This window comes from Trachurus trachurus, assembly GCF_905171665.1.
Source record: "Trachurus trachurus genome assembly, chromosome: 7".
Taxonomy (NCBI): Eukaryota; Metazoa; Chordata; class Actinopteri; order Carangiformes; family Carangidae; genus Trachurus; species Trachurus trachurus.
This window is the reverse complement of record NC_139901.1, coordinates 35017066-35042671: the sequence shown is the minus strand read 5'-3', so window position 1 is coordinate 35042671 and position 25606 is coordinate 35017066. Positions and strand designations below refer to the sequence as shown.

Here is a 25606-nt window from a genome sequence, read left to right as displayed (position 1 = left end):
AGATGGGTACAGATATGCACTTTCATTCACTGATGATTTTTCCAGTACTGTATTTGTGTATTTCTTGAAGAACAAAAGTGACACTGTTCTAGCTACAGAGAAGTTTTTGGCCGATACTGCCCCATACGGCAAAGTGAAATGTTTCAGATCTGATAATGGTACAGAATTTACAGGTAAAGATTACCAGACATTGCTTATTAAAAATGTGATCAAACATCAGACATCAGCACCTTACTCTCCTCACCAAAATGGTACTGCTGAGCGCAATTGGCGCACACTTTTTGACATGGCAAGGTGCATGCTAATTGAAAGTGGTCTGCCGAAACAACTATGGACCTATGCAGTCCAAACTGCTGCTGTGGTCAGGAATAGGTGTTTCAACAGACGCACAGGGCAGACACCAGTCCAGATGTTGACAGGAAGACGACCCAATTTGTCTAGAATGCAGAGGTTCGGGTCAGAGTGTTTTGCCTATAAACAAGACAAGAGAAAACTTGATCCAAGGTGTGAAAAATGTGTTTTCATTGGGTATGATAAAAACAGTCCTGCATACATGGTCTACTTACCTGTCAGTAAGAAAGTGCAGAAGCACAGGTTGGTCAAGTTTGTGGCTAAATCAGGTGTAGAGCAACAGACACAGACTCATTTTACACCTGAAGATGATGACTTCATAAAACCTAGATCTAGAAGTCCAGATCATGCAGTAGAACAGAAACCTGAAGTCAGCTATCACCAACCACAAAGAGTTGAAGTCAAGTGTGAACCTGAGTCAAGCCGTTATCCTTCCAGAGAGAGAAGGAGGCCAGACAGATACACTGATCTAGCCCAGAGTAACATTGATTATTGTTACCGTGTGATATGTAACCTACCTGTGTCATTTACAGAAGCTGTGACCTCAGACAAATCAAAAGAGTGGGTGAAAGCCATGGATGAGGAAATGCATTCACTTAAAGAGAACAACACATTTACACTGACCAATTTGCCTGAGGGTAAGAAAGCAGTGGGGGGTAGATGGGTGTATGCTATTAAAACTGATGTTGATGGATCTGAAAAATACAAGCCCGATATGTTGCTAAAGGGTACAGTCAAAAGATGGGTGTGGATTATGAGGAGACATTTTCTCCTACAGCTAACATGACTAGTGTTAGAGTTTTGGTGCAGAAAGCAGCACAAGAAAATTTGATCTTACACCAGATGGATGTGAAAACTGCCTATTTAAATGCACCCATAGACTGTGAGATCTACATGGAACAGCCAGAAGGGTACGAGGTGAGATCTCACACAGACAAGAAGTTAGTCTGCAAACTAGAGAGGTCATTGTATGGGCTCAAACAATCAGGCAGGAACTGGAATAAGTTGTTACATGACCATTTGACACAGAATGAGTTTCTCCAAAACCAAGCTGACCACTGCGTTTACACACGAGAAAGAGAACATGAGAAGGTCATTATGGTAATTTGGGTTGATGACTTGTTAATTGCAGCAAGTGATGAGAATGCTATGAAGGTTACAAAAGACATGCTTGCAGCAAGGTTCAAAATGAAGGACCTAGGCAAACTGAGAAGTTTTTTGGGTATTGATTTCGAACAATGTAATAACTGTGTAACAATGTCTCAATCAAAATATGTTGAGAAGATTCTGGTAAGGTTTAACATGCAAGATTGCAAACCTAGGTCAACACCTTGTGAACAGAAACTGAACTACACAGATGATGCTGCATTACTGAGTGATGTTTCAATGTACAGAGAAGCAGTGGGTGGTCTGATCTATTTAACTGTATGTACAAGACCTGATTTAAGCTTCGTTGTAAGTAAACTGTCACAGTATTTCAACGAACCTACTGTTGAACATTTTTGTACAGTTAAACATGTGCTAAGATATCTGAAAGGTACAAGTGATAAGAAGTTGTGTTATAGTAAGAGTAATGAAAACCTGGGTATACAAGCCTACAGTGATGCAAACTGGGCTGGTGATGTAAAAGATCGTTGTAGTACAACTGGGTATTGTGTAACTCTATCTCAAGGTGGCACTTTAGTGTCATGGAAGACCAAAAAGCAGCCCACTGTAGCACTGTCCACTTGTGAAGCGGAGTATATTGCTCTTGCTACTACCATCCAAGAGTGTCTGTACCTCACACAACTGTTAGATGGCATTGATAAACATGTGTATATGCTACCTATAGTTTTTGAGGATAACCAAGGCACAATTGCTTTAGCTAAAAATCCTGTTAAAAGACAGCGATGTAAACATGTGGATATTAAATACCACTTCATTCGGTCCACTGTAACTGATGGTAAACTGTCATTAGAGGACTGTCCAACTGAGCAGATGGTTGCAGATCTTATGACCAAGCCTGCAACAAAATTTAATTTAGCAAGATTTGCTGAATTTATGTTTGGGTATAACTGAAAGAAAAAATAGAATGTATTGATGTTGATGTTTTCTGACTGAATGTAAATTAAATGTTGTTGTTGTTGTTTGTGTTAAAGCTCCTTCAAAATAAAGGTAGATGTTTGTGTTAAAGCTCCTTCAAAATAAAGGTAGATGTTTGTGTTAAAGCTCCTTCAGAATACAGGTAGATGTTTGTGTTAAAGCTCCTTCAAAATAAAGGTAGATGTTTGTATTAAAGCTCCTTCAAAATAAAGGTAGATGTTTGTGTTAAAGCTCCTTCAAAATAAAGGTAGATGTTTGTGTTAAAGCTCCTTCAGAATACAGGTAGATGTTTGTGTTAAAGCTCCTTCAAAATAAAGGTAGATGTTTGTATTAAAGCTCCTTCAAAATAAAGGTAGATGTTTGTGTTAAAGCTCCTTCAAAATAAAGGCAAGGCAAGCCAAGGCAATTTTATTTGTATAGCCCGTTTTTACAAACCGTTTGTCTCAAAGGGCTTTACATGGCATCGTAGCAACATCCTCTGTCCTTAGACCCTCACATCCACTGAGGAAAAACTCCATGGAAAACCCTTTTAACAGGGAAAACCAGGAGAAACCTCAGGGTGAGCAACAGAGGAGGGATCCCTCACCCAGGACGGACAGACGTGCAATAGATGTTGTTACAGACAAGAAAACAGTTTACAGTTTGTCACAGAATGTGCGGAATATGGAAATGTTAGCAGGGGTTGATGAAGGCAGTCTCTGGTGAGGGGAGGGGGGGGGCAGGGAGAGCCGGTCAGCTCGATGGGAGGACTGGGTGGCAGACTGGTCCATGGGAAGGGAGGGGAGGCCGGTCTAACGGCAGGGGAAAGGGTGGGAGGGGGGCGATGCAGGCGGCGGCTGGTGCAGGGAGATTGAGCTCCGGTGGATCTGCGGAAACACAGAGAGAGTGGAGACACCAAGGCCAAACTACAAAGTACAACAGAAAATGACAGTTCAAAAATATACTGAGGAGAGGAGAGGAGAGGAAAGGAGAGGGCTCTGTGTAACCAGATGTGTCCCCAGCAGTCTAGGCCTATAGCAGCGTAGCTATAAAATGGTTCAGAGCTACCTGAACCAGCCCTAACTAAAAGCCCTGTCATAAAGGAAGGTCTTAAGTCTAGACTTAAATGTAGTTAGAGTGTCTGCCTCTTTGACCCATGGAGAGAGCTGGTTCCACAGTAAAGGAGCCCGGTAACTGAAGGCTCTACCTCCCAGTCTGTTTTTAGAGATACTGGGAGTCACTAACAGACCTGCGTTCTGGGAGCGGAGTGCTCTGGTAGGACAGTAAGGAATGATTAGTTCTTTCAGATAGGTTGGAGCTTTATCATTAAGAGCCTTATAAGTCAGCAGAAGGATTTTGAAGTCTATTCTAAATCCTACAGGAAGCCAGTGGAGAGAAGCTAAGGTGGGAGAGATGTGCTCTCTCTTCCTAACTCCTGTCAAAACTCTCGCTGCGGCATTCTGGACTAGCTGGAGACTCTTTAGAGAGTTTTTCGGACATCCTGACAGGAGAGAGTTGCAGTAGTCTAGCCTAGAAGTGATAAATGCATGTACTAGTTTCTCAGCATCACTCTGGGAGAGAATATTCCTAATCTTAGTGATACTGCGCAGATGGAAGAAGGCGGTCCTAGTCACGTGTTTTATGTGGGAGCTGAAGGAAAGGTCCTGGTCAAAAATGACTCCAAGGTTCCTCGCAGTTGTACTCGGGGTCAGGGTGATGCCATCTAGAGTAGCGATCTGATCAGAGAAAGTGTCCCTGAGATGTTTAGGTCCAAACACAATGACCTCAGTTTTATCTGAATTCAGTAGCAAGAAGTTAGAGGACATCCAGGATCTAATGTCTTTCAGACAGTCTTGCAGATTGATGAGCCGGCTTCTGTCATCTGGCTCCATGGACAAGTAGAGTTGCGTATCATCCGCATAACAGTGAAAATTGATTGAATGCTTCCGGATGATGCCACCTAATGGGAGCATGTAAAGAATGAAGAGGATTGGCCCTAAGACTGAACCCTGCGGTACACCATACGTAACTCTGCTATACTCTGAATGGTCGTTATTAACATTAACAAATTGAAACCTGTCAGATAAGTATGACTTAAACCATTTCAGGGCGGGCCCTTTAATCCCAATTTCATGATCTAGTCTCTGCAGCAGGATGCTGTGGTCGATGGTGTCGAATGCAGCACTGAGGTCCAAAAGTACAAGAACAGAGACGAGACCTCTGTCTGAAGCTATAAGAAGATCATTAGAGACTTTGACAAGTGCTGTTTCAGTGCTATGGTGTTCTCTGAATCCAGATTGGAAAGCTTCAAAGAGCTCGTTGCTGTGCAGATGTTCATGTAGCTGCTCCAGGACGATCTTCTCAAGGATCTTAGAGATGTAAGGAAGGTTGGATATAGGCCGATAGTTGGCTAGGACATCTGGGTCAAGAGAACGTTTTTTAAGTAAAGGGTTAATGACAGCCACCTTGAAGGCAAGGCAAGGCAAGGCAATTTTATTTGTATAGCCCGTTTTTACAAACAGTTTGTCTCAAAGGGCTTTACATGGCATCGTAACAACATCCTCTGTCCTTAGACCCTCACATCGACTGAGGAAAAACTCCATGGAAACCCTTTTAACAGGGAAAAACAGGAGAAACCTCAGGGTGAGCAACAGAGGAGGGATCCCTCACCCAGGACGGACAGACGTGAAGGCCTGTGGCACGTAGCCTGTGGCTAAGGAAAGATTGATTTGGTTCAGAAAAGAAATGTTAATTAAGGGAAAGACATCCTTAAGTAGTCTTGTCGGGACTGGATCCAGCAGACATGTGGCTGACTTGGAAGAAGTAATTGCAGAAGTTAAGTCTGACAGGTCGATGGGAGAGAAGCTGTCCAAGTGTGTACCAAGTCTGGGAGGTGCTTCCATGGGTACTGTAATCTGTGGTCCATTACTAGCAATTTTTGTTCTAATATTAACTATCTTTTCGGTAAAGAAAGTTAGGAAGTCGTTACTGCTGAGAGTTGGAGGGATGGATGGCTCAACGACACGATGGTTCTTGGTCAGCCTGGCCACAGTGTTGAAAAGGAACCTGGGGTTGTTCTTATTCTTTTCTATTAAAGATGAATAGTAATTGCTTCTAGCATTACGGAGTTCTTTTTTATATATTAATAAACTATCCTTCCAGGCTTGACGGTCTTCCTCATGTTGGCTGGAATGTGTTTTCCTTTCCAGCTGTCTGGTCTTCTGTTTCAGAGCGCGCAGATTTGGGCTGTACCAGGGAGCTATTCTTTTCTGGTTGATAACTTTCTTTTTCAGGGGAGCTACAGCATCAAGTGTCCCAAGGAGTGCTGCTGCAGTGCTATCCACAAGATAGTCCACCTGTGTGGGGGTGAAACCAGCATAACTGCCCATAATATGGTTACAGGATGTGGCACCAAGCTCTGCTGGAATAAGCTCTTTAAATCTAGAAACAGCTGTGTCAGATAGACATCTACTGTAGCGGGATTTTTTCCCAGGTAGGATATAATTTGTTAAAGTAAATTCAAATGTTATTAAAGAATGGTCAGACAAGACGGGGTTCTGAGGAAGAACTGTGACATGGTCAGCTTCTATTCCATAAGTAAGTACTAAGTCAAGGATATGATTAAAAGTGTGAGTGGGTTTGTTTACCCTCTGAGAGAAGCCGACTGAATCCAAAAGTGACTTGAACGCAGTAGCCAGACAATCATCATCGACGTCCACATGAATGTTAAAGTCACCTACTATAATGACTTTGTCTGAGCTCATTGCTAAATTTGACAGAAAGTCAGGGAATTCTTCTAGAAACTCAGAATAAGGTGCAGGAGGACGATACACTACAGCAAGTAAGAGTGGTTTTTCTGCTTTCCAGTCTGGGTGAGAGAGGCTGACAGTAAGGCTTTCAAATGTATTATATGAACTATTATGTCTAGGGTTGATAATCAGATTTGACTGATAAATAGCAGCCACTCCTCCTCCTCGGCCTGACATGACAGTTAATGTAACTAGGAGGGGTAGATTCATTCAAACTAACATATTCATCTTGCTGCAACCAGGTCTCAGTGAGTGTTAATATGTCAATATGGTGACTTGTAATTAAGTCATTCACTAGGAGAGACTTGGATGGGAGAGAACGAATGTTGAGCAAACCACATTTAATAGTTCTATTAGGTTGGCTTGCTGGAATAGTGTTTTTGATTGTAACTAAGTTGCTATAAACAACTCCTCTAGATTGGGGTTTAGGCTTAGACAGCCTCGAGGCAGACACAGTTTCTATAGGCTGGGTGGGTGACAACAAGAGGGACCCAGCAGAGGGGCGTGTTAAACTGCGGCTCTGCCTGCTGGTCTGAACTCTGGGTGCTTGTCAGGGATTAGCACGGCTAATAAAGTTCCCTATGTTACTAGATAGGAGGGATGCGCCATCCAGAGTAGGATGGACGCCATCTCTCCGAATCAGACCAGTCTTTCCCCAAAAGGAGGTCCAGTTATCTATGTAAGCCACGTCGTTATCTAAGCACCACCTAGACATCCAGCGATGGAATGAACGCATGCGACTAAACATATCGTCACTCACTAAATTGGGCAGCGGGCCAGAGAAAATTACGGAGTCCGACATTGTCTTTGTTAAGTTGCACACCGAAGCCATATTAACCTTAGTTAACTCCGACTGGCGAAGCCGGGTGTCATTAGCGCCGACATGGATTACAATCTTACTGTATTTAACCTTACGTTTACATGCCAGCAGCTTCAGATTAGCCTCAACGTCGCCCGCTCTGGCCCCTGGGATGCACTTTACGCTCGCTGAATTCTCTACCTTCACGTTCCGTAAAATGGAGCTGCCAATGACTAATGCCGACTTCACAGCGGGGCTGTGAGCAACAGAGCCGACATGTTGAGTTACGTTCTCAGCGGGTGTGTCGCTGAGTGGGGAAAAGCTGTTGGAGACGTGAAGGGGTTGGTGGGCCAACACGGGCTTTTTGCGACTATGATTCCCTCGGCTTGTTGTCACCCAGCCGGACTGGCTAGTTCCCGGCTGCTCGGGGGCTGGGGGGGAACTGCTAGCGGCGGCTAGGCTAGGTGGCTCCGCACTGGCTAAGATGTTTGTGTTAAAGCTCCTTCAAAATAAAGTTAGATGTTTGTGTTAAAGCTCCTTCAAAATAAAGGTAGATGTTTGTGTTAAAGCTCCTTCAAAATTAAGGTAGATGTTTGTGTTAAAGCTCCTTCAAAATAAAGGTAGATGTTTGTGTTAAAGCTCCTTCAAAATAAAGGTAGATGTTTGTGTTAAAGCTCCTTCAAAATAAAGGTAGATGTTTGTGTTAAAGCTCCTTCAGTATAAAGGTAGATGTTTGTATTAAAGCTCCTTCAAAATAAAGGTAGATGTTTGTGTTAAAGCTCCTTCAGAATAAAGGTAGATGTTTGTATTAAAGCTCCTTCAAAATAAAGGTAGATGTTTGTATTAAAGCTCCTTCAAAATAAAGGTAGATGTTTGTATTAAAGCTCCTTCAAAATAAAGGTAGATGTTTGTATTAAAGCTCCTTCAAAATAAAGGTAGATGTTTGTATTAAAGCTCCTTCAAAATAAAGGTAGATGTTTGTATTAAAGCTCCTTCAAAATAAAGGTAGATGTTTGTATTATAGCTCCTTCAAAATAAAGGTAGATGTTTGTATTATAGCTCCTTCAAAATAAAGGTAGATGTTTGTGTTAAAGCTCCTTCAAAATAAAGGTAGATGTTTGTGTTAAAGCTCCTTCAAAATAAAGGTAGATGTTTGTGTTAAAGCTCCTTCAGAATAAAGGTAGATGTTTGTGTTAAAGCTCCTTCAAAATAAAGGTAGATGTTTGTGTTAAAGCTCCTTCAAAATAAAGGTAGATGTTTGCGTTAAAGCTCCTTCAAAATAAAGGTAGATGTTTGTATTAAAGCTCCTTCAAAATAAAGGTAGATGTTTGTGTTAAAGCTCCTTCAAAATAAAGGTAGATGTTTGTGTTAAAGCTCCTTCAAAATAAAGGTAGATGTTTGTGTTAAAGCTCCTTCAAAATAAAGGTAGATGTTTGTGTTAAAGCTCCTTCAGAATAAAGATAGATGTTTGTGTTAAAGCTCCTTCAAAATAAAGGTAGATGTTTGTGTTAAAGCTCCTTCAGAATAAAGGTAGATGTTTGTATTAAAGCTCCTTCAGAATAAAGGTAGATGTTTGTATTAAAGCTCCTTCAAAATAAAGGTAGATGTTAAAGCTCCTTCAAAATAAAGGTAGATGTTTGTATTAAAGCTCCTTCAAAATAAAGGTAGATGTTTGTGTTAAAGCTCCTTCAAAATAAAGGTAGATGTTTGTGTTAAAGCTCCTTCAAAATAAAGGTAGATGTTTGTATTAAAGCTCCTTCAAAATAAAGGGAGATGTTTGTGTTTAAGCTCCTTCAAAATAAAGGTAGATGTTTGTGTTTAAGCTCCTTCAAAATAAAGGGAGATGTTTGTATTAAAGCTCCTTCAAAATAAAGGGAGATGTTTGTATTAAAGCTCCTTCAAAATAAAGGTAGATGTTTGTATTAAAGCTCCTTCAAAATAAAGGTAGATGTTTGCGTTAAAGCTCCTTCAAAATAAAGGTAGATGTTTGTGTTAAAGCTCCTTCAAAATAAAGGTAGATGTTTGTATTAAAGCTTTGACTGTTATTCTGGATGCACCTTAGTCTCTGTTTCAGCATTTTCCTCCCACTGCAATATGTTTTACTAGGCCAAGTTTCTGAAAAGCAGTGTGGTGAATAACGGGAAAATATCTTCTAAACATGATTAGATGGGCTGTATAATATAGATGAAATGGTTTTAACCATCCATATATACAAAAACAACATAACTGAGTTAGAGTTAGAGCCAGGAGAAGCTGTGCTCCTTTAGTCAGATCAGTAAACAGTGCTGAGTGAGTACTGAGGCCAGTTCCTGCCAATAGGAACATCCCATCATAAGGTTCATGGAAGAGGACAAGTCAAATTTCCAGGAAGTGGAGGATGAGTATCGATGTTGAAGGAACAAATATTCACCACTTTCTCATTTTCCCCGGCAGCCTCCTTGGGGAGCGTCCTGCAGCCTGATTGGACGCTCTGGTTGCTAATGGAGACGGAGCTGCACAGGCCGCTGCAATGAGCACCAATTACTCCAATCCAAGATGCAGCAGATGAGAAATAAGTGGAGTTATTCCTCATGGATGTGGAGCAGCAGAGGACCGGTAGCTCTGCTGCTGCTGCTGCTGCTGCTCAGCTTTAAATATTGAGTCTGTATCTCTGAGGCAGAACAAGGTTAACGCTCCCGTCTCCTCTCATCTGTCTTCCAGCAGACAGCACCGCTGCACCGCCGGCTGCTGCACCGCTAACCGGGTGATTAATGGCTGCAGTGTGAGGTCTAAATCCCTCTCGCTCTCCGTCTTCGCTCTCCGGCTGTCACACACCGGCCGCTCGCTCTCATCCAAACCTAGTTAATTGGGAAAAGCAGCTGAGTGGTGTTAGTGAGTGGAGACTAGGGATGTCACGATTATACATTTTCTAGGTACGATTATTGTCAGAGAAATAATCACGGTACTACGATTATCATGATTATTATGCATCAATTAATTTCAAACACTTTTAATGCGTAAAATCAAATGTAGTCAAATTATAATTACATTACTAATTATTTCCACAAAGTATCTGTAGTGGCTAATGTTGGCTAGCAGGTATTCCTGGCTTACACGTGTCCAAAACACTGTTGTCCTTAAAAATCCACTCGAAGTCCAGGTGATGTTAGAAAAAAAAATTATTCCACAAGTGTCACTCAAGTATCCATAAACTTGGCTTTCTAAACAAAACAGGACGGGACACGGTAAAAAACCGCGTGTCTCCACTGCTAGCCTGGAGTTCACTACTCAGGTCAATGACCTCACTTCCTAGTGTCTGAGGCTGCTGACTCTTAAAGCTACAGTACCGCCAGCATTACATTTAAAGGAAATAACCCATTCTAGACAGAAAAGATTAACAAATAGTAATATTCAATTAAACTCACTCATCGACGACTATTAGATCAATATATAAAGTTACAGTACAAAATATAGGTAAATTACATAAGGAGAAATAAGAAATCAGCAAACCCATTCTTGCCTCATACAGTATCTATTAAAATATGACCAAATATATAAGTCATTGTCATCTATACCAAATGTTAAAGTTAATTTTAATCTTTTTTTTATTATTACAAATGACACTGACTCTAGCAGTTAAATTCCTACCAGTTCAATGTTACGTATGGACCGGAATCTGTGCATTCACCTTTACTTTGGTGCACATCTGCCGACACGGTTCAGACATTATCTTTTTTTGGAAAGTGACGGTATTTAGGAATCTTTACCATCAATAAATTGTGGTGTTTAATACTGCGATTAATTGTGAAAACAAGTAATTGTAACATCCCTAGTGGAGACTAATGGGTAGTTATATTCTCTCTTTGCCCAAGGACACGGTGTGAGAGCCAGGAGGAAGGAGCCGAGGGGCAGTTAAACTCTTTACAGGAAGCATCGTAACACACCGGTTTACAGGTCACATCATGGATTTATTACAAGTTCAACTACTCTCAGATAATTCAAACTAAATACCATAACAGAACGTGCTCATTTCTAAAATCTAAATTTCTCTCTGTAAACTGACACACGTTTGTTTTCACTCCGGTCCAACCGCTGCACCACTGGCGGAGCGTGGTGTTTCCATGACGACAGGCCGGATATGGTTGTAAGTAACGCTAAACTTTTCCGACATGTTAGTTTATATTTTTACACCGAACACCGAACACCAAACCCTCCAGTCGTTGTGTTTCCTCCAGGAGGACGGACGACCTGGTTAAACATGAGTCAGACGACCGTGTGTGTGTGTGTGTGTGTGTCTTAGTGTGTGTGTGTGTGTGTGTGTGTGTGTGTGTGTGTGTGTGTGTGTGTGTGTGTGTGTGTGTGTGTGAAGCCTCTGCAGCATCTGGACATTAACACTAATGAGTTTCACAGAGACGTCACATGACTCAGCAGCGTCATGATGACATCACCGCTTTATTCCAACATTACATTTACTGCTCAGAGTTACACAAGGCTCAGAGCAGGAGGATGATGAAGATGAGGATGAAGATGAGGATGAAGATGAGGATGAAGATGAAGATGAAGATGAAGATGAAGAAGAACAGAGTGGACAGAGAGAGGGGGTTGTGAGGGTGAAGAGGAGGCCACAGCAGGAACAGCTGAAGGAAGCAGCAGCATCTGGATGTTCATCCTGCAGCTGGACGTCTTCGCTGTGAGACAGAGAGGCGTCTCCGAGGAAACCAGGGACACGAGGGACATGAGAGACACTTCAGGTACTCTGCTGGTTCTACACACATCACACACATCTACACACAACTACACACATCACACACATCAGACACAAGGAATGGAATAGGTACTTTATTGTCATTCAAAATACACAGAGACAGTGGCGAAAGTACCATTAATGCCGTTGCATTAGGGCCCGTGGCCAAAAAAGGCCCGCGGTGAACGGTAAAAATAAAATAATAATAATAATAATAAAACATAACAAAAAAAGAGTATCAATTGGTGGTATAGGCTACTGTATTAAATCATCTTGGCTTTTACATCATTACTGTAATTCATTAACGTTATTCTGGATTATGAACATGCGCGCGTGACAGGACAGTTCTCCTGTTGTCGGCAGCGCGGCGGCGCAGCGCCGTCCCTGACCGTCTCTCCCTGTCTCTTGTCTCTGTCTCTCACGAGCAGTGACACGTTCAGCACCCAGACAGCGCTGTCACTCACTCAGGGCCCCGGTCCAGATGGAAACGGCTTTTTTGAATCTGGATAAATACTTTATCAGATCGTCATCGCGTCCAGACTGACGGCGTTTTCTGGGGGTGAAAACGGTATTTTTTTAAACGTGTCCCAGAGTGGGAAAATCTGAAAACGCCGCCTCAGCGTATCCGTCCGGACGCCCAAAACAGATTTTTTCTGAAACGATGATGTCATGCCCCCCACCACTGTAGCCTACCTGTAACCTGAGACACACACACACACACACACACACTGCTGCAGCAGCTACACACAGTCTATGGACGTAACAACAACAACGGCCGACTGCCGTCGGGTCGCTCAGACGCTGCGGCTGAATCACACCTGTTTAATCATCAGTGATATTTACTCTGACACAACTCCCTGTCAACATTTAATCCATGTTTGAGTTTGAATACAGCGGGGGACTTCCCGTCTTCTTCTCTGTCTTTAGTGTTTATGTGTGGCAGCGCTACAGCGCCACACACGCTCCACACAGGCCTGGAGTAGCCTATACTACAGTCTAACACCCCCCGTTATTATTATAGGGCCCGCAAATTTTTTTTTGCATTAGGGCCCGTAGCAGACAACTTTCGCCACTGCACAGAGATGTAGAGAAATGATCAATTCTACCTTTAATAATGTTTACAATAAAACATCTAATGAATAAAAGAGAAGTTAAGCAAACATGTTTGAATAGAAACTTTTCCTAACTGAGTAAGATAATAACATTAACCCTCTGAGAGATTCATCATCTGGCCCGTCATCGTCATCGTCTCTCCTTTATTCTCCGTCTCCACTTGAGCTCGTCTTGTTTTTCTGCTCGTCTTCCTCCGTCGGTCTGAGTGTCCTCGTCTCTCTGTTCTCTCTTTGTCTCAGCGAGTCCATTTCACCGCAGCAGCTGAGAGCTCTCGACTGGAGAGGCTGCACCAGGTGGAGTCACACACACACACACACACACACACACACACACACACACACACACACACACACACACACACACACACACACACACACACACACACACACACACACACACACACACACACACAGGGATTCTAGTGTCTCAACAGCTTCTTTAATGATTTTCTTTTTTCCTCAACATCTGAGCAGAAACTAATTTTCAGTCCGGCCACAGGAGAAGTCTCGAGCTGCAGCTGCTGCTTCTCCAATCCCATAATTCATCATCACACTAATGGAGTAAAAATGAAGTTTGTCCTCAGTTCCTCCGTGATGCTCAGGAGAAACGAGCTCCGTCTCTTCAGTCAGAGGAGGTTATTATTTGTAATAAAGCTCAGACTCAGATCCTGTTTCTGTTGATGTATTGGCTTATTTTAAACAAAAGACAAAACAGACTGTGATTCTGTGTCTTATCACGATGTCGGAGATAAAATGTCGACCCGGTGAGTCGGAGCGGAAATCTGTTAGTGTGTGACGGGGAACAGACGCTGCCCGACTTCAGTCACAACAATCCAAACATGTTTTATTTCTTTGAGCCGATTCTGGACGCAGTCGCGACCCTTGACCCTTTGGATTGTGTATTTGATGAGTTTGATGAGGGAAACCAAGAAATCCCATAATGAGCCTCTGTAGCGTAGCTCTGAGCAGCTCACGGCTCTGCTCCGCCGTTCTAAAAACAGCTTGCACCGACAATTAAAGGTAACGAACCTACTGCTATGACTATAGGGATTATGGTGATGGGCCAATTTGACTAAATGTTGAACTAACCCTTTAAGTAAAGGTGGTGTTTCATTCACAAAGAACTTGAATTTTATTCAGTTTCAACAATAGAAAGTAACAACAACAAATACTGGTTCTCTGGAAACTTCACTTGGACTTTAATTTACACAAGTTTACGTCATCGAACCACCGCTCATCAGAACTCAACCACTGTCACGTTTAATCCAGATGTGTTGAGGTTTAATCCAGATGTGTTAAGGTTTAATCCAGATGTGTTGAGGTTTAATCCAGATGTGTTGCAGCAGAGTCTGTGGCGTTTAATCCAGATGTGTTGTAGCAGAGTCTCTGAGGTTTAATCCAGATGTGTTGAGGTTTAATACAGGTGTGTTGAGTTTTAATCCAGATGTGTTGAGGTTTAATCCAGATGTGTTGCAGCAGAGTCTGTGGCGTTTAACCCAGATGTGTTGTAGCAGAGTCTCTGAGGTTTAATCCAAATGTGTTGAGGTTTAATCCAGGTGTGTTGAGGTTTAATCCAGATGTGTAGCAGCAGAGTCTGTGGCGTTTAACCCAGATGTGTTGAGGTTTAATCCAGATGTGTAGCAGCAGAGTCTCTGAGGTTTAATCCAGGTGTGTTGAGGTTTAATCCAGGTGTGTTGAGGTTTAATCCAGATGTGTAGCAGCAGAGTCTCTGAGGTTTAATCCAGATGTGTTGAGGTTTAATCCAGATGTGTTGAGGTTTAATCCAGATGTTAATCCAGATGTGTTGAGGTTTAATCCAGATGTGTTGAGGTTTAATCCAGATGTTAATCCAGATGTGTAGTAGCCCGGTCTCTGAGGAGTCTGACTGCAGCTCTGGCAAGCAGCAGCAGACAGAAGGCGGTCGTCATGGCGGCGTAGGACTTCATCACCATGGTGACGGCCATCCTGAACTCGGGGTGTGATGTCACCGAGTCGCCGCGGCCCAGATGGACGTAGACCAGCAGACGGATCTCAGCGGCGCGGCGGCCCTGCAGCCAGCAGTGGTACACACCTACACACACACAGACACACAACCTGCAGCCAGCAGTGGTACACACCTACACACACACACACACACAAAGACACACAACCTGCAGCCAGCAGTAGTACACACCTACACACCAAGCAGACACACAACCTGCAGCCAGCAGTAGTACACACCTACACACCAACAGACCAACAATCACACACACACCTACACACCAAGCAGACCAACAATCACACACACACCTACACACCAACAGACCAACAATCACACACACACCTACACAACAACAGACCAACAATCACACACACACCTACAACTACACACCAAGCAGACCAACAATCACACACACACCTACACACACACAGACCAACAATCACACACACACCTTCAACTACACAACAACAGACCAACAATCACACACACACCTTCAACTACACAACAAGGACACAATCACACACACACCTTCAACTACACAACAACAGACCAACAATCACACACACACCTTCAACTGCTGGACACGAGGACATAGATGATCAACGTTAACACTCCCGTTGTCCACATGGGTCAAGGAAGGAAGGACAAAGGGAAAGTAGGAAGGAAGGAAGGAAGGAAGGAAGGAAAGAAAGAAAGAAAAAAGGAAGGAAGGACAAAGGGATAGAGGGAGGGAGGGGGGAATTATTGTGGAAAGAAGGAAGGGGAAAAGGAAGGAAAGAAAGATGGAGGTAGGGAACAGATTTGGTCAAGGAAGGAAGGAAGGAAGGAAGAAGAAGAAGTAAGGACGAAAGAAGGAAGGAAGGAAAGACGGAAGGGGAAAAGGATTGTGTAAAAAAGGAAGGGAGAAAGGAAGGAAAGAAGGAAGGATGGAGGAAGGGAACAAACAGGGTGAATTTGACCCAGAAGGACAACATGAGTTAAGCCGCTGCAGGACTGGGACACAGCTGATGAGTTAATAGAGTCCTAAGAGACACAGCTCTCTACCTGAGTCCTGGCTGATCGCAGGTTTGAACACCAGGTGGTGTCCGGTGTCGATCTGCACCCGGGGGTCCGTGGAACTCCTGTTGCCCCCGGCCAGGTGCTGGGACCGGTAGATGGGTTCAGACCCTCGGTCCCAGGCCACAGCCATGTTAGGCAGCGCCTTGGGACATCCCAGAGTCAAGACCCGGTCCGCCGCGTGCTGCAGGTAGAAGACCGGCACCGAACTAGAACTGAGACAAAGACAAAGACCTTCAGGTAAAAGACCGGCACTGAACTACAACTGAGACAAAGACCTTCAGGTAAAACACCGGCACCGAACTAGAACTGAGACAAAGACCTTCAGGTAAAAGACCGGCACCGAACTAGAACTGAGACAAAGACCTTCAGGTAAAAGACCGGCACCGAACTAGAACTGAGACAAAGACAAAGACCTTCAGGTAAAACACAGGCACTGAACTAGAACTGAGACAAAGACCTTCAGGTAAAAGACCGGCACTGAACTAGAACTGAGACAAAGACAAAGACCTTCAGGTAAAAGACCAGCACTGAACTAGAACTGAGACAAAGACAAAGACCTTCAGGTAAAAGACCGGCACTGAACTGGAACTGAGACAAAGACAAAGACCTTCAGGTAAAAGACCGGCACTGGACTAGAACTGAGACAAAGACCTTCAGGTAAAAGACCGGCACTGAACTAGAACTGAGACAAAGACAAAGACCTTCAGGTAAAAGACCGGCACTGGACTAGAACTGAGACAAAGACCTTCAGGTAAAACCAGGAGAAAGCTCAGGGTGACTCACCTGTACCCCAGGAACGTCATCAGCCCCAGCAGTCTGGAGGGGGGCGGAGCCTCGGCTGGACAGTCCACCTGACAGCTCCTCACCTCCATCTTGGCTCTGCTGTTCCTCTGGAGGCCGAACGCCCTGGGCACGGCCGCCGAGCCGCACGACGCCACCGTCTGATTGGCCCGTCTGTAGCGCACGTGGAGGAAGTCGGAGCGGACGTAGCAGAGTCCGACTCTGACCTGTTCTCCCGGCGCTCCGCAGCGATCGCACACCGACCAGGACCGCAGCCCGCTGAAGAGCTGGAACCGGCCTCGACCGGTTCTCACTCTGCTGCTGCTGCTGCTGCTGCTCTGAGTCGACCTGAGACCAGAACATCCTCAGCTCAGCAACGTGCAACGGACAAACACCTCTTTCACAATGTTATAACCCTATTAAATCAATGTTGGTGTGTCCAGTTATGATGGGATGTCTCTATAATGTGTGGACAGCAACACGTCCATAATGATCATCAGTAAAACAACACTGTAAAAACTCAAAATCTTTCCAAGAATATTTTGTCTAATTTCTAGTCAAAACTAATCTCTTTCCACTTAAAATAAGACTCATCACCTAAAAATTTACTTGTTTTTAGATCATTTTTTAATTTTTTCAAACTAATTTTCACTTGAAATAAGTAGAAAAATCTGCCAGTCGAAGCAAGTTTTTTATGCTTGTAATAAGAAAGAAAAACTTGCTCCACTATCAGATTTTGCTACTTATTTCAAGTGAAAATCTGCCTAGAAATCTATCTGCCCCCTAGCTACAGCAGATCTCTTTGCTCCGTAGGTGGGTCTAGAAACGAGCCATAGGAACTTTTTGAGTCTGGAACACCGTTTGTGTTGACCAATCACACAATCTGTTTTTAGAGAGTAGTTGGGCGGCTTAACGCCATGACAACATAGTTGCGACGGTGAAAAACATGACCAGACGATGGCTTTGGCAAAGGAATCGTTTGAATCGGCGTTGGCATCGACTTTGAAAGAATTAAACTTGTCATTTTCTTTAAAAGTTGAGCAAGAAACTGCTCTGAAGTCGTTCATTTGGAAGAAGGATGTATTTGGTGTTTTGCCGATGGGATATGGGAAAAGTTGACCTCTACCGACATCATCCTGCTCTTTGCTCTGATTGGTCATAGCGCTACCCTATTGGTGCAGAGGCAGTTTGAAAGACAGCCTTCATCCCGTCCCCTGGATTGAGCCGAGGTCTACCGCTCGTTGCCACACTAGACATGTTCATGATGTAGTCTGGATGGTCAGGCTGCTTGAAAGAAGGAAAAAGTGTCTAAAGACAAGCTACTTTTTAATGTGATGAGTCTTATTTTAAGTAGAATGAGATTTGTTTTGACTAGAAATGACATTTTAAAGGGACAATGAGGAGTTTTGTTAAAGTGAAGTGTCTTCACACTACATTTATGAGCCTCCGCACCGTGAAATTCTTTGACCGGCGCAAGACTGACTCATGTTTTCATTCATCAAGAATTAAAGTCAGAGGTTGGAAGACGATCACATACCGTCGTAGTTCCCACCATAAACGGAGATTCGGCCGCGTTATTCTCATGACTCGCCACGAAACCGAAAGTAAAGAAACGCTGGTCGGCTCGCCCAGCATTTCCACCACCACTAATAATAACAAAATAACCATAGAGACAAAACCATAGATTTATCTAAAATGGACCATTAACAAGTGGTAACGGAGATTCATCCACATTAATATCAGACTTTTTTATAGTCGCGGAATTTTTCATTCTGCCGCTGGAGAAACTCCTCGTTGTCCCTTTAAAATAGAAATGAGACCAATATTCTTGGTGAGATTTAGAGTTGTTGCATTATGGGATGTCTCTACACAGCAACACGTCCATAATGACCATCAGTAAAACAACACATTCATCATCACTGCATCATCTGCACTAACTGACATTTTATGAACTGTATTTCTTTTATATGAGAGTGTGTGTGTATGTGTACATATATGTATGCATATATATAGGTGGTAGTTTGTGTATATATATAGGTATATTTTATTTTATATTTTATTCTTTTATATTATTGCTACATCTGTCTACATTAGCTAAGTACTTTCTTTCAGAATGTTTGGAGCAGCTGACAGATTAATTTCCTTCGGGATTAATAAAGTATCTATCTATCTATCTATCTATCTATCTATCTATCTATCTATCTATCTATCTATCTATCTATCTATCTATCTATCTATCTATCTATCAATCATCCTCATTATGGGCTGTGATGTCACCTGGGGGTGAAGATGACCTCGGCGGCCTCCTGGATGTCCAGGTCGTAGGCGTAGAAGAAGTCTTTGTGGGCGGAGCCGCAGACGTAGACGCCGGCGTCGCGCGGCGAGGCCCTGAAGATCATCAGGCTGAACAGACGGATGGAGAAGCGGCTCAGCAGCCCGGCGCTGTGAGGCACCGCGCTGCTGTCCAGCAGCCTGTTGCCATGGTGATCCGTCAGCGCCCGGGCGCCTCCGGAGTCACCCAGATGTTCGGTGAAGAACCAGACGACCGACTGGACCTGACACACACACACACACACACACACACACACACACACACACACACACACACACACACACACACACACACACACACATCCTTGTAATTCTATCTTTGTGAGGACATGTCATTGACATAATGTATTCCCTAGCCCTTTACCCTAACCTTCACCATCCAAAACAAATGCCTAAACTTAACCGTCACTCTAAACCTAATAGAATCTCCTTGTTGTTTACATTCTACTTCCTGGTAGAAAACCAGCTGTAATTTGAATGAGATCAGTAGTAACGAACGAGAGTTTAGCTATATATCATATTTTTCACGCCCTATCACCGTTTAGACAAATCTGAAATGATTGAAGAAACATTACTATTTCTGTGTGTGTGTTTCGTGTTGCTATGTGTTGTATTTATTCAGTTTGGGGGAATCACGGTGTCTAGAAAGCATCAGTGGCTCAGCTGACAGGGACAGCTAACGGTAGCTAAGCTAACGGTAGCTAAGCTAACGGCGGTAGCTAAGCTAACGGTAGCTAAGCTAACGCGGTAGCTAAGCTAACAGCAGGACGTCAGCTGTTAAAACCCTCCCGTTGTGGGACACGACATGAAACTACTCCAGTTAGCTCAGTCATGTTGGAACTATAATATCCGCTGGAGAAAATATTTTTTCATGGAGCGTTTATTGAGTCACTGAGTTATTAAAGTTAAACAGGTAGCTAACCGTTAGCCCGGCTAATCTATGATAACCATGACTAATTACAAAAACGTGCACACAGAAATAGTAATGTTTGTCCAATCATTGGTTTTATAGACTTAACAAACATCAAATTAGTCTAAACGGCGATATAGTAACATGAAAAATTAGATAAATATAGTGAAACTCTCGTCCGTCGTTTTCTACCCGGAAGTAGGCCTAGTTGTAAACAACAAGGCGATTCGTCCTATTAAGGCCACGGGCCATCGCACCGGGCACTGGTCCACTGGACCAGTGAAGTCAATGGGAGGGGCGGGAAAAAAAAGAGCGAAAAAGACCAATCATTGGACTTTAACAAACGTCTACTGCTCAGGCATACTTTCACCTAGAGACTCCATTTAAACTTTAAACAGTAGACACTAGTCTTGTGTATTGTCGTATTACTCCACGTTTTGATAGGTCATATAGTTTTTGATCAATCCCTGATCAATGACCATGATCATTTTTGGAGAAATTATGAGATTATAATGGGTGTGTATTGGACGGAATGTTCGTGTCAGAGTGAGTGACATCATCGGTTAGAGTGGGAGAGATGCCAGAAAAACTCCAGATTTTTTCTCTTTCCACACTCGGCCCGGCCACAATTTACACTCTACACACATAATTTTTTCAGAATTTGTAAGACAGACTTGTTATCTCTCATATCATCTGCTCAAAATATCAGAGAGACTTACAGAATTTACAGAATAAGCCTCTGAGTGCGGCCACGTCTGTCTCTGCTCCTCATTGACTCCAATACAAATATTTTCTGAGAGAAGCAGAACGGCCTGATGTTTTAAAACTGCCAGCGTCGCCAAAATATTTACTGTAGAAACACCAAATCGTACCAAAAGTTTCAGTAAGTCCTTAGAGCAACGTTGATCTGTGTTTTGTTCTGATAGGAGTTACCGTTTTGTCACAGTAAGCCTAAATGTGAGACCGGTGCAGAGGCAGAAAATCGCTCTTTTTCTCCACGTTTCTGTCTGTCTCAGCCTGGGGGGCCCCTATCGCCGTGGTAACCACCTGGAGTTGCCGTGGTAACCAGGCCAGAGCTCGTTAACTTCATAAACAATCCACCTGGCGCTCGTTTAAATGTTTATAAACACAGACACAGCTAAATCAGACTGACACAGGATGCAGCTCATAGCAGAGCCGTGAGCTGCTCAGAGCTACGCTATGGAGGCTCATTATGGGATTTCTTGGTTTCCCTCATCAAACTCATCAAATACACAATCCAACAACTCCACAACGCTCTGGTGGACAAGTTGTGAGCTGCACATTCACCACGCTATGAGATAATAACACAACGTTACCACACAGAGTTGTTTTAGAGGGAAATTCAGAGACTGATGATGAAAAACTGTCCCTGAAGGCAACGTGCATCAGTGGTTTTACATGAATTTCCCTCTAAAACAACTCTGTCTGTCCCAGACTAGTGAAGGTGATATTAGTGGATGTTGTGGTAAGTTAAGTTTACCTCTGGTGGTTTGCAGTGGCACGGCAGCTCCACGGTGACTCCAGACAGGAAGGCAGCGTTGGTGAAGGTGAGGAAGGCCGGGCAGGCTCTCCTCGCAAACACGTCCTCATGGTCCTCGGCGAGCTCGTAGCTCCACACACCGGCTCCCCGGAGGAGGAAGAGGAGGAGGAAGAGGAGGAGGGAAGAGGAAGGTAGAGGAGGCATTTGGCCTCTGACGAAAGAATTAGAAAAGTCACAACTTATAAAAACTCTTTGCAGAAGCTGAGAGAAAGCTGCAGAGTGTGTGTTGTGTATTTTTTCAAACAGCTGCAGTGATGGAACCTGTTGACTCTGTCGTCATCACAACCGTCTCTAGGACCACACTGCAAAAACTCAAAATCTTTCCAAGAATATTTGTCTTATTTCTAGTCAAAACAAATCTCATTATATGTAAAATCACATAAAAGCAGCTTGTTTTTAGACACTTTTTACTTCTTTCAAGCATTTTTTTTTTAACTTGAAATAAGTAGAAAAATCTGATAGTGGAGCAAGTTTTTCTTTCTTATTACAAACACAAAAAACATACTTTCACTGGCAGATTTTTCTACTTATTTCAAGTGAAAATTAGTTTGAAAAAATGATCTAAAAACAAGTACATCTTTAGGTGATGAGACTTATTTTTAAGTGCCAAGAGTTTAGTTTTGACTAGAAATGAGACATTTTGACAAGAAATAAGACAAATATTCTTGGAAAGATTTGGAGTTTTTGCAGTGCAACACATTGTTACTGTTGTTACCGTGGCGACTGTGGTAAAAACCTCCCATCAAACAGAAGCAGCGTGTTTTAAAGTTTTTTTCTCCATCTGGGCTTGAACTCTGGTTGCCATAGTAACACTGTGAGCTCCTTCCTTAGCTGTTTCCTGTCACGCCTCCAAGATAAAACAGCGATGTAGTAACGTCACGCTACGCTGCAGCTTCAGTGGAAATGAATGAGTTCACATCCAGATCTGTTTCCACGGCGACGATCATGTGCTCCACTGGTTTCTGGAGATAAACTGAAGAGAATTAAATCATCTCACTTGATGTGAAGCGGCTCAGTTTAACTGGTTCAATGTAGTTTTAATGTTTTAATGTGAACATGAGTATTTATGTTTAATGGAGAGTTCAGTAACTCTACAGCTGCTCCTCCCAAACGCTCTGACACTTTATTATTGAAGCTCGTTGTCGCTCTGCTCTCTGGTCTGTTGATGCCTCCACCCATCCACTCTGGTGCTTTACCTGAAGCACCTCGTAGCTCTGCAGCTACATCCTTCAGCTGCACTAACACTGTATCACTGGGAACTTTAACAAATAGTTCACACTAGTAGTAGACTGTATCTGCATACAAACATATGTATGGAAATGATACGCATGAGTCAATCTATGGATACATGTGAGTGAATGGATGAATGTATGTTATGAGGTTATGTGTTGTTGAAATGAAGGTCGGCTGTATGTATGGTTCTGTAAACATGTACTGTAGCCTATGTTGTTTTTACTGTTTGTTTTTTCTTATGTGTTGCAACTCGTTCTCTATCTTCGAGCCACATTTCTCCCTGGTGGAGACCTATAAAGTAACTTTAACCTAAAGACTAGTAGTAGTTTCATTTCTATATCATCTATTGTCTTGTTGTTGTTAGTGATTTTACTTTCTGAACGTCTGCGGTGGTAACCCTTTAATCTACAGGCCGCTAATTACATGAAAATGTCAAGAAATAACAAGAAATTGCTTCATAATGTCTAAAAAGTATAGGCTTCTCTAGAATTAATGGTCAAATTCATAGTAATGTCGAGAAATATCGGCAAGAAAGAATTGATTGTAATTGACAATTTCAAAGAAGAATTCTGGCCTTTCCCAAAAAATTCAAGGCATGAGAAGTATGTGTAATCTTTTGCCTTGACCGTGATATCTGGGCTATTTCCTGACACTATGCAATTAATTGTTATTTCTTAACATTATGATGTGATTAGCTGCCTGTAAATGAACCTGCTGAGGGACAACAGATGGAGATCAGCCTGGAGCTACAATCCGCCACTGTCCCTTGTTTCCTAAATGAATCAAATAGAAGTTAAAGGTGGGAACATTCAGCAGGTGACATATAATACACATATTATTATACAGCATTATAAAAACCTGTTCCAAGATCACAGGAGTGAAACTCAGGGACCTGAACAGGTTTTGTGACCAACAAACTTTAAGAAAAGTAAATCATATTTAGTCTTCTCCTGGTCACGTGCTGTCAAGTGAATTCTCTCTGTTGCTCTCAGGTCGTCGCTATGTTTCACCTGTCTGCAAGACAAACTTTTCTTTAAAATCTTTTATCCCCTCTGCTATTCGCCTCTTAAGCCTGCCACACACATAAAGATTTTATAAATCTCAACCGATTTATTATCTGTGAGAGACCCCACACATGAAGATAAAAAATCTGTGATTGAACAGTTTTGATCGTATTGTGTGTGGTGTGCTGCGATATTCCAAACACAGCACACCACACACATTAAGATTTTTCAGAATCTTGACCCTCTGGTCAGAAAACAATCCGGCATCAGCAGCGATACCAGGGGTGTCGTTGTAGCTACTCTTTCGGGTCTATTTCCGGAATGGACAATGAGAGCGACGTAATTTTTTTTTAATGAAAGCGGGACACTTCAGCCTTTACAACGATACCATCTGTGTGTGTCTGTGGCTCCGGACGCCGAGCAGTCAAGCGGCTGTCCAATAGGGAGCCGTGCTCTGTCACATGACGGGCTGTGAGCGGCGGTCACATGATCGTTTAAACATGGCTGCTGTATTGCCGGCTGCTGGCTATGAGCGCTACCGTCTTTGCTATCGGCTATCAGGAAACCTCCCGTGTGCGTGAATGTCTGTGTGAACCTCATGTAATGCCAGGGCTCAGGGCTGCACCGTGGCTCTCTGTGGGGTTGCCGGTGCTGTGTGGAGAAGTGGCTTGTTGCCGCGAGCAGCATGCAGAGCTCGGCCAGCAGAGCTCGGCAAGCAGGCGCTTCTCCGCACAACACCGGCTCTCCACACACAAGATGACTTTTGATTGAAACGGCCACCGAAGTCGGCCCCGATAATCGTAAATATTGAACATGTTTAATACTTACGATTATCGGCGCCGAACGTTTTCCGAGCCGATTGTCGGGGGAATTTTGACTCTTAACACACCACACACTACAAGAGAATCTTATAAGATAATCTTAAAACCTTAAGATAATCGGGCGATGTCTGTCCGTGGTCGGAAGGGGGAAAATCGGGGCAAAATCAGCCCGATTATCTTTATGTGTGTGGCAGGCTTTAAATTCTTTATAATGATTTTATTCCTCTGACCATGCACATTCTATTGGTCAAGCATGTGCAACTTATGTATTAGTCACTCATTCAACTGATCTTTGACAACACTGTATCCTTGGCATCCTTTTCTGTTTATTTACCTTATCTTTTATATGTATTTATTGTGTGTACTGTGTTTCTTTTTGGACTGTGCAAGCTGCTGAAATCAACTGCCCCTGGTGGGATTAATAAAGTTGTTTGAAGTTGAAGTTGAAGTTGATATAGCCTATCTATAACCTAAACCCTGAACCTGTGAGCTGTTGATGAAGCTGATGAAAGTCCCAGTGATGTTTTCTCTGATGAAATGTTCCATCAGTGTTTGTTTCTTGGAGCAGAGACGTGTTTGTCATGAGATCATGTTGTTTGTGTATCTGAGTGGAAGAATCCTGAGAGACGCAGAGGGAAACGTACGATGATGAACTGGAAACGGTTAATTGTTTTATTCTTCAGTGTTGTCGACTCCTGGCAGGAGATCTCGACACCAACGTCGCCACGGATACTCTTTATTTTGGCAGGAAGCCGTGATCCATAACCCAGACTGTACTGGAGGAAGTTGGTGAGATGTGAGAGATGCTTCATGCACTTTATTCACCGTGCTCGTCCTCACAGCTCTGCTGCTGCTGCTGTAATGTTGTCAACCAGAAACAAATGAGAGCAATGAAGCGTGTGTGTGTGTGTGTGTGTGTGTGTTCTCCATCACTGAAATGGAATTTAGTTGATGTGATAAAACCAAACTCAGAGTTAGAAACAGAGAAGCTGCTGTTTCTGAAACTCACATTTCTTCTTCCATCCAGTGGTTTTATTGTGACGCATCAATAGATGAAGTCAGCAAACACGG

The 25606-nt window shown here is 43.1% G+C and overlaps 1 protein-coding gene across 1 annotated transcript; it reads right to left on the bottom strand.

The window, feature by feature from the left end:
- Window positions 1–14699: 14699 nt before the first annotated feature.
- Window positions 14700–21621, bottom strand: LOC310988194 (Ig-like V-type domain-containing protein FAM187A; the record flags this gene model as incomplete). The annotated part of the gene is made up of 5 exons (XM_083974706.1): window positions 14700–14926; window positions 15881–16107; window positions 16679–17023; window positions 18953–19230; window positions 21418–21621. The coding sequence occupies 5 exons, from the start codon at window positions 21619–21621 to the stop codon at window positions 14700–14702; spliced, it is 1281 nt and encodes a 426-aa protein (XP_083830832.1).
- Window positions 21622–25606: the final 3985 nt, after the last annotated feature.